The sequence below is a fragment of the Centrocercus urophasianus genome, unplaced genomic scaffold (assembly GCF_019232065.1).
Source record: "Centrocercus urophasianus isolate 14NV4802_14NV808 unplaced genomic scaffold, USGS_Curo_1.0 seq_585, whole genome shotgun sequence".
Taxonomy (NCBI): domain Eukaryota; kingdom Metazoa; phylum Chordata; class Aves; order Galliformes; family Phasianidae; genus Centrocercus; species Centrocercus urophasianus.
The window spans coordinates 1,958-10,782 of NW_024885183.1; the positions used below are offsets into that span (position 1 = coordinate 1,958).

The following is an 8,825-nucleotide window of genomic DNA, read 5'->3' on the forward strand; positions in this document are numbered from 1 at the left end:
GGGGGGGGGGGCCGTGCCATGCCATACCGGGCCGTGCGTCACCTCCTGCAGCTGGCAGGGCTTTTTCAGGCACTCAGAGGAGAAACCTGAGCCGCGGCCACCGCGGTCTCCGTTCCCATTGCAGCTGTGCTGGTGGCCGACCCAGCGCTGTGGGGTTGTGGGGTTGTGGGGTTATGGGGTGGGTGACAGAGGTGACGGAGCCGCTCCATTCTCCGCAGACAAGCTTTTTGGGAAGCGGCTGCTCCAAGCCGGGCGCTACATCATGTCCCACAAAGCCTGGATGAAGACGGTGCCCACCGAGAACTGCGATGTGCTCATGACCTTCCCAGGTGCGAAGGGGGGGAGGGGGGCAGGGAGGGCAGGGGGACCGGGGACACAGAGCTCCTCGGAGAAGCGGGTGGACGTGGGGACACATCGGTGCCCACCCCCCTGCAGACACCACGGACGACCACACGCTGCTCTGGCTGCTGAACCACATCCGCCTCGGCATCCCCGAGCTCATCGTGCAGGTGCGGCACCACAAGCACACCCGCGCCTACGCCTTCTTCGTCACAGCCACCTACGAGAGGTGCGTGTGCTCCCATCCCCATCCCCCCCCCTGCGCCCCCAGCTCGGCCCCATTCCCAGCCCCATCCCCTCTCTGCAGTTTGCTGCGTGGGGCCGATGAGATCGGGCTGCGGAAACCGGTGAAGGCCGAGTTTGGGGGCGGCATGAGGAGCTTCTCCTGCGAGGAGGATTACATCTATGAGAACATCGAGAATGAGCTTTACTTCTTCACCTCTCAGGTGGGATGAGGGTCCTGGGTAGGGATGTGGGGACACAGGGAGAAGATGGGTCATCCCCCCTCTCCAGATGGAGAAGGGGACTGAGATCTTCCCGTGCTGGGGACAAAACGGGTCTGGGGGTGGACAGGCCAAGGCAGAGGGGGGACACGGGTGTCACATTTGGGGTTCAGGCAGAGGGACCGTGTCCCCAAAGCTCACCCCTCTACGGTGCCGCAGGAACGGCAAAACATCATCAGGTATTGGCTGGAGAACCTGCGGGCCAAGCAGGGCGAAGCACTGCACAACATCCACTTCCTGGAGGGACAGCCCATCAGTGAGTATGGCACCGCACGGCTCCCCCTGCCCACCCACCTCCCTGCAGCCCTGCTGTGCCATGGCAGCACATCCTGCTGTCCCCAGAGGGTTCCTGTCCCCGCTGGTGTCCCCATTCCTGCAGCACACGGGGATGAACACGGGCACAGCAGGCGCGCGGTGCCGTCACCAGGGTTAGACACGGGGTTCACGCGTGGCACCGAGCCCCCCCTCCCTGCTGTCCCTTTGTCCCAACCTGCTCCATGCTGGGGGGGGGACAGCAGTGTCCCAGCTTCACCTCCCACCCGTGCTGCAGTCCCGGAGCTGGCGGCCCGCGGCGTCATCCAGCAGGTCTTCCCACTGCACGAGCAGAGGATCCTCAAACGGCTGATGAAGTCGTGGGTGCAGGCGATCTGCGAGGCGCAGCCACTCGGTGAGGCCCTGGGAGGAGGGGAAATGGGGGCTCCGGGGGTCCCGGTCCCACTCACGTCCCCTCGGTCCGTACAGATGAGATCTGTGACTACTTTGGGGTGAAGATCGCCATGTACTTCGCCTGGCTCGGCTTCTACACCTCGGCCATGGTGTACCCTGCTGTGTTCGGCTCCATCCTCTACACTTTCACCGAGAGCGACCAGGTGTGGAGGGGCAGGAGATGGAGCCAACCCCGACATTTTGGGGGCTGGGGGGCCCATCAGCAGAGCTGCTCCCAGTCCCATCATCTGCTGCACGGCATCCCAACGCTCAGCACTGCAATCGTAGCCCCCAGGACCCCTGGTCCCCCAGGACCTTGGCTGCGGGGCGGTGGGAGGGGAGTGACCCCGCTGCTGTCCCCCCTTAGACCAGCCAGGACATCTGCTGTGTGGTGTTTGCCATCTTCAACGTCGTCTGGGCCACGCTCTTCCTGGAGGAGTGGAAGCGCCGTGGGGCAGAGTTTGCCTACAAGTGGGGGACGCTGGACACCCCAGCAGAGTCCATCGAGGAGCCCAGGCCCCAATTCAGAGTGAGTGGAGGGGGGCAGAGGGGGGTTCCTTGGCCCTGGGGTGGGGGTCCCCACGACGAGTGGCGTCACAGCGCTGTGCCTCCTGTTAGGGGGTGAAGAGGATCAGCCCTGTGACCAGCGCCGAGGAGTTCTACTACCCGCCCTGGAAGCGGCTGCTGTTCCAGTGCCTGGTCAGCCTGCCCGTCTGCCTCGCCTGCCTCTCCTTCGTCTTCCTCATCATGCTGGGCTGCTTCCAGCTTCAGGTGGGGCCTGGGCTGTGTTGTCACACTTGGGGGGGGGTCACAGCCCCACCGCCACCCCCCCCCCCCCCCCCGGTGACTTTATTCCCACAGGAGCTCGTGCTGAGTGTCAAGGAGCTGCCCCGCATCCTCCGCTTCCTGCCCAAAATCGTGCTGGCCGTCATTGTCACGACCTGCGACGAGGTTTACAAGAAGATTGCCTACTGGCTGAATGATATGGGTGCGTGGGGCTGGGGGGGCGGGGGGTGGGAGGGGGGGGCAGCAGCAGGGGACCCCCTGACCGCAAACCCTTTGGCTTTGCAGAAAACTACCGCCTGCAGAGTGCCTACGAGAAACACCTCATCATCAAAATCGTCCTGGTAAGGGGGGGGGGGGAGGACGACAGACAGGGGGTGGGGAGGGGTCTTGGTGTCCCCCATCCCCACATTAACCCCCTCCTCCCCCCACTTGTATCCCACAGTTTCAGTTTGTAAATTCATACCTAAGTCTTTTCTACATTGGTTTCTACCTCAAAGACATGGAACGGCTGAAGGAGGTGAGGGGCCGCGTGGGGGCAGCGAGGACCCCCCCCGTCCCACCCGGGTGCACACAGACGGACGTCCCCCAGCCAGCAGCGCCCGCGTCCCGTCCCCCCCCCGCTACCCCCCCAGGTCCCCGCATGCCACACTGGGGCCGAGCGGCCGCTGACGACGTCTCTCTGTCTGTGTCTGTCCGTCCGTCCGTCCGTCTGTCCCTTCCGCAGCTCCTGCTCATCTTCTCTCTGTCCCAAAGCCTCGTGCGCCAGCTCAAAGAGGCGCTCCTCCCCTTCATCCTCCTCCACCTCCACCTCTCCCTCATCTTCCTTAAGGGCCTCCTGGGCTTTTGCTGGAGACTGGGAGTATCCAAAGTAGGAGCGGGGAGGGCGGGGGTCGTGCATGCTGCCGTGAACCCCCCCTCGACCCCAGCCCTGGGGCTCCCATCCCCACCTCGGTGACGTTGAGGTGACACCAAGGGGACGGCAGGGATGGGTGCCCTGCCCTGCCGGGATGCCGCGGGGATGGGGTCGGGGGGGGGATGTGGGGGTGGTGGCACCCCCCGGTGACAGCGGTGTCCCCGCAGATGCTGGCCACGCTGCTCATCACGCGGCAGTTCCTGCAGAACGTCAAGGAGGTGTCGCAGCCCCACCTGTACCGCCGCCTGCGCCGGGGGGAGCTCAGCCTGCGCAACCTCCGTGAGCTGTCCCACACCATCCTTCGCCTGCTCGCCCAACCCCGCGCAGCCCCGGCTGCCGGAGCAGCACACGAGGGGCCGCGGGGGGAGAAGAAGTGTCTGAATGGGGGTTGTGGGGTGCCCGAGGAGGAGGAGGAGGAGGAAGAGCGTCGGGAGTCGGATTCGGAGGATGAGAGCGCGCTGGACTGTGGGCTGAAGCTGAAGAAGGTGAGCTTCATCGAGAAGGCGGAGCGGCGCGGCACCGAGCCCTGCGGCACCGAGGAGGAGAGCTTCCTGGAGGAGGGCAGCCCCACCATGGTGGAGAAGGGCATGGACCCCGCCTCCGTCTTCGAGCTGGCTGATGATGAGGAGGATGCTGAAGGCCCCTCGGGCAGCCCGGCCAAAGCAGCGGTGCCGGCCACAGGCCCACGGGTCACGAGGAGGAGGAGGGAGGAAGACGAGGGTGAGGAAGATGGGCGCAGGCAGAACCGGGCGTCATGGATCGATCCGCCCGAGGAGGACTACTCGACACAGCTGACGCAGGCAGAGGTGGAGAGCTGCATGAAGAAGTACGAGGTGAGTGGTCAGCACGGTGCGGAGCAGCACGGAGCGTCCTGGTGCCACTGCTATGTGCTGCCCCTCATAGGACCACAGAAGGGTTGGGTTGGAAGGGTCCTTAAAGATCATAGAACCGTGGAATTGTTGGGCTGGAAGGGTCTTTAAGGACCACAGAACCACGGATTGGGTGGGTTGGAAGGGACCATTAAGATCACAGGACTACAGAAAGGTAGGCTGGAAGGGTCCTTCAACATCGTCCACTTGACTGCCTGCCATGGGATGGGTGCCCCCCACCAGACCGGGTTTCCCATCCAGCCCTGTCTGGAATCTCCTCCTCCTCCTGCCAGGACACCTTCCAGGACTACCAGGAGATGTTCATCCAGTTTGGCTACGTGGTGCTCTTCTCCTCTGCCTTCCCATTGGCCGCCATGTGCGCGCTGGTCAACAACATCATCGAGATTCGCAGCGATGCTTTCAAACTGTGCACGGGGCTGCAGCGACCCTTCGGGCAGAGGGTGGAGAGCATCGGGCAGTGGCAGGTGGGTCGGGGGCCGCAGGGGGCCGGCGTGATCACAGAGTTCACGCTTATCACCGGTGCTGTGCCTCTTACAGAAGGTGATGGAGGCCATGGGCGTGTTGGCCATCGTGGTCAACTGCTACCTGATCGCACAGTGCGGGCAGCTGCAGCGGCTCTTCCCTTGGCTCAGCCCCGAGGGAGCCATCATCTCGGTGGTGGTGCTGGAGGTAGGGCGGTGCCAACGCAGAATCTCCCATTTGGGGAGGGGGCATCGGGGTGCTCAGCGTTCCCCCCGTATCCCCGCAGCACTTCGCCCTGCTGCTGAAGTACGTCATCCAAGTGGCCATCCCCGACATCCCCGCGTGGGTGGCCGAGGAGATGGCCAAGCTGGAGTACCAGCGCCGCGAGGCCTTCAAGGTAGGTGTCACGGGGGGCGATGGGGACACGCGGGCCGTCCCCACGGCGTCCCCATCCCGACGCGCTCCCGCCGGCAGAAGCACGAGCGCCAGGCCCAGCACCACTTCCAGCAGCAGCAGCGGCGCAAGCGGGAGGAGGAGGAGCGGCAGCGGCACGCCGAGTACCAGGCGCGCAAGGAGCGCGAGGCCAACCGCGACGAGGCCAAGGCCGAGGCAGCCGGGCAGGACCCGGCCCACGAGAAGAGCCAGAGCAAAGGGAAGGGCTCCGGGGGGTCCTCCGCGCACGGCTCCGACAAGCCCAAGCGGCCCAGCTCGCTGCTGGCCACCAATAACGTCATGAAGCTGAAGCAGATCATCCCTCTGCAGGGCAAATTCCTCTCCGGGGGGACCGGGGCAGGCAGCACGGCCGCCAGGTCCCCCCAGTCCCCCACCAGCAGCGATAACAAACTCCCCGGCTTCCTCAGCTTCAAGTTCCTGAAATCCCCCGAAACCAAGAGGGACGCGGCCACCGAAAAGGTGCAGTCGCCCACCAAGCCATTCAACCCCGGCAAGCTCTTCAACTTCGGCAAGTCCGAAGGGACCGGCGGCAACGGGGCCACCGCCTCCCCCCAGCCCCGTGCTGGCCCCTCTGCAGATGGGGGTGAGCGGCCGGGCCCCAGCAAGTCCCACCTCAATGGGGCTCCAGAGGATGGAGCCCGCGAGGAGCCGGAGCCACGAGCAGAGGAGGAGAGCGGGGGTTACAGACTCTGAGCCAGGCACGCCGGCCCCATCCCGGCCCCTCCATCGCAGCCCCTCTGCTGGGACCCCATCACAACCCCATGGAGGCCCGGCGGTGCCCTGGGATGGAGCATCCTGTCCTGCACCACCAACGGGCAATGCTCCGTGCCCGCCGTCTCCAGGAGGTCATCCAAGGAGGATTTGGTGTCCCCAGACCCGCAGAGCTCCAAGGGGTGCAGCTCGGGGCCACAGCTCCACTCCAGAGGGACGGACGGCAGTGAGGAGCCCCGTTCACCCGTGCCTGCAGCCACGGCTGCATCCTGCTGCACCACGGGGCAGTGAGCTGCCCAGAAACGGCCGGGAGGGAGGGGGTGAGCAGCAAGCACTGGCTGCTGCGCCCCCCAGGCACGGGGAGCATTTCTTGCACTAAAACCCAAACAAAACCCAATGCGAGCGACTCTGCCATTTTTCATGCAATGGCTGCAGGCGGCGGAGATGAGAGCTGGGAGCGCCCTGGACCTGCAACGCTCCCTCGCCCTCTCTGCTTTCCTATTTTGTGGAATTACTTTGCAATAAGGCACTCGCGCACGGACGCACGCTGGAGCCTGGCAGGAGGATGGGGTGGGAGGGTGGGGGCACGTGATGGGGGGGGGTGGGAGCAGCTTTGCTTCTGGCGAGCTGGACGATTCGCTGGGTGTAGTGTTAGTGCTTTGGCAGCCCCCAGCCCAGAGGGGAAGCGGCTGCCCGTGGCTCTGCTGGGTGCTGCTTCGCTTAAGGGCGTGGGAAAGGGCAGCTCCTTGACCTCAGCCCTGCTCAATGCCCCCACCGAGCCACCCACCATCTCCAAAGCAAACAGGGGGAAAGGAGGGCTATGGGGCAGCCGCCCCATCACTGTGCCTGGCCCAAGGCCTGGGCTGCAGAAACGTCAGGTTGTTCCCCCCCCCATCTCCCCTCAACATGGTGTGTTTCTTCCTTTCATCTCTGAATCAAGCCATCAATACAGCAATAAGGCTGGGGCAGCACCGAGGCTCTGCGCTCCGCTCACTGCGCAGCATGGCCAGGGCTGTGCCACACTGCTGTGCTCCCCGTGCCAAGCCCCGAGAGGCACAGAGAGCAGAGCAGCCCCCCCACACCACACAGAACCAGGCACCACATCAATTTCCCCCTCCCTGCTGCCCCCACAGAGGGAGAGCAGGGGAGAAGGGGAACAGGCAAACAGGGTGCAGGACGGGCAGCAGCGCTTGGCAGGGCAGCACCCAGAGCACAGAGCTGGGGTACCGGTGACCCCACTGCTGCTGTGCCCTGGATGCCAGGGGGTGCAGAGCCCCCCCACCCCCCAATTTCCCTACTCACCATTTCGTTTGCTCTGCTTCCTCCCAGCTTGGCCTCATCTCGCTCAGCTCTCAGTTAAAACGCGCTGCTCTTAAACTGAGTTTTGTTTGCCCCGTTTCCCTCGTGGCAGTAACAGTCCTGGCACGACCCACTCCTGCTCCGTTCAGCAGAGGACAGGGCCCTGCATCCAGGGCACTTCTCAACGTTTCTCTATACAAAACACTTCTTCAGCAGCCGCCTGTCTGCTATCTGACTTCTGGGCAGTTACTGTACAAAGGAGGGAACTGTTTCTTTGTTTTTTCCCCTTGCTGCGTGCTACTTCTTTGGCAACTGAAAGAAATGAAGGGGGGGTTATTTATTTCTTTTTAATTTATTGTCATATTTTTGTAAAACCTGCAGAAATGCAATAAAAGTATATTTCAACAAACTTGAGGTGCGTGCTAAGTTACTTTCCTACCAGATCTGTGCTTGGGGAGTGAGTCCTGGTGCTGCCAGCCCGGGGTGGAAGGGGCCAGCAGTGGAATGGGCAGAGGAAGAATGAAGAACTTGGCAGTCCTCTAAATTCTGCAGATTTATTGTACAAGGTATCAAACATGGAATAGTTTAAAAATAAATGCAAAAAAAAAGAAAGAAAAAAGAAAAAGAAAGAAAGAAATCAAACAACAGCCCTGACATCTGACTAACGGCGGATTTACAGTCGCTCCACGACGGCAGCCCTTCTGCCAACACGCAGCTGGCAGGAAAACCTCCCTTCTCCCAGACCCACCAGACGATATTTTTTGCAAAGGAGGAAAGTTTGAGGGTGGAAAGGAACACAGGCTCACAAGCTGAACGCTGCCCTGCCAAAAGCAGCACGGAGCAGAAAGCAGCTGGGGATGGTAGGAAGCAGTGAGCTGAGGCGCTCCGTCCCGCTGCACGGCTGGCCAAGGACGGCCGCTTCCACTAAAAATACCCTGCGAGGCTGCGAGCTGCACACCGTGCACTGATTAATAAGAAATGACTGCGTTTGGAAGCCGGCGCCGCTGCAGCACAGTGACTCAGCTCTGCCCATCCATGCAGACCTCAAGCTGTTCCTTACAGTGAGGATTAGTCATCTCCTGTAGCTGAGAGCCACCAGCAAGGAGCACGCTCCCTCCCCACGCTCCTTCCCCACGCTCCCCCACATCCATATCCGACCAGTTTATATTAGTCAGCACCGTGCCCTTCTCAACTCAAAGCACTGTGTGTGTGTGCAGCAGGAGATTCCAGCAGTGCCTGCATGGCAATTCACCAAGAGCTAACCTGGACAAGCGGTGTTTATGGAGCTGGTAGCAGTGAGATGTGTTTGAAGTTGGCTTTGGTGGCATGAGGAAATGAAAAGGCAGCTTTGCTTTCCTGGAGGGCTGGGGCTGCTTCTTGCCTCCACGTGGAGGACTGGATGGTGGAAGGGAAGGCAGGGCAGAACCCTGGCAGTGAGCACTGCTGCCCGGCAGCACCCGGCCTGCTGGAGGGTCAGTGCAGCCCTCCCACCTCACCCCAGCCTCCCCAAGGCTCCCGTGGGTAAAACCTGAACAGCACAAGGGCCTGAAGCCACTCAGCTCCTCAGAAAGCATCGGCAGCTCCTGTAAGGCTTCTTGAACCTATCCCTAGAGCAAGCTCATTCTCAAAGCACGCCCACAGGGAGCCTCGGTTCATCGCGCCTGGGGAGCGCGAGGGAAGTTCTGCCTTTAAGAACAGAGTCTCATTGTTAGCGGGCTGGAAGCTGGCGTTTCATTCCCTCGCTTCACTTACAAAGAAGAAAAC

At 62.4% G+C, this 8,825-nt stretch overlaps 1 protein-coding gene across 2 annotated transcripts in view; it reads left to right on the forward strand.

Annotated features, from left to right (window-relative positions):
* ANO8 (anoctamin 8) overlaps positions 1-6,321 on the forward strand; it is a 6,686-nt gene extending 365 nt beyond the window's left edge. Inside the window, exons 2-17 of one of the 2 annotated variants that reach the window (XM_042836276.1) lie at positions 219-329; positions 436-568; positions 647-785; positions 1,002-1,098; positions 1,393-1,509; positions 1,584-1,711; positions 1,915-2,076; positions 2,166-2,318; positions 2,409-2,535; positions 2,619-2,674; positions 2,776-2,850; positions 3,414-4,079; positions 4,409-4,600; positions 4,674-4,805; positions 4,885-4,995; positions 5,073-6,321. In XM_042836276.1, coding sequence (XP_042692210.1) covers positions 219-329; positions 436-568; positions 647-785; positions 1,002-1,098; positions 1,393-1,509; positions 1,584-1,711; positions 1,915-2,076; positions 2,166-2,318; positions 2,409-2,535; positions 2,619-2,674; positions 2,776-2,850; positions 3,414-4,079; positions 4,409-4,600; positions 4,674-4,805; positions 4,885-4,995; positions 5,073-5,744 — 3,071 coding nt within the window. In that variant the 3' untranslated portion in view covers positions 5,745-6,321. The remainder of the gene's footprint in view (positions 1-218; positions 330-435; positions 569-646; positions 786-1,001; positions 1,099-1,392; positions 1,510-1,583; positions 1,712-1,914; positions 2,077-2,165; positions 2,319-2,408; positions 2,536-2,618; positions 2,675-2,775; positions 2,851-3,413; positions 4,080-4,408; positions 4,601-4,673; positions 4,806-4,884; positions 4,996-5,072) is intronic. The other variant, XM_042836278.1, reaches the window with a different exon arrangement.
* The last annotated feature ends 2,504 nt before the right edge of the window (positions 6,322-8,825 follow it).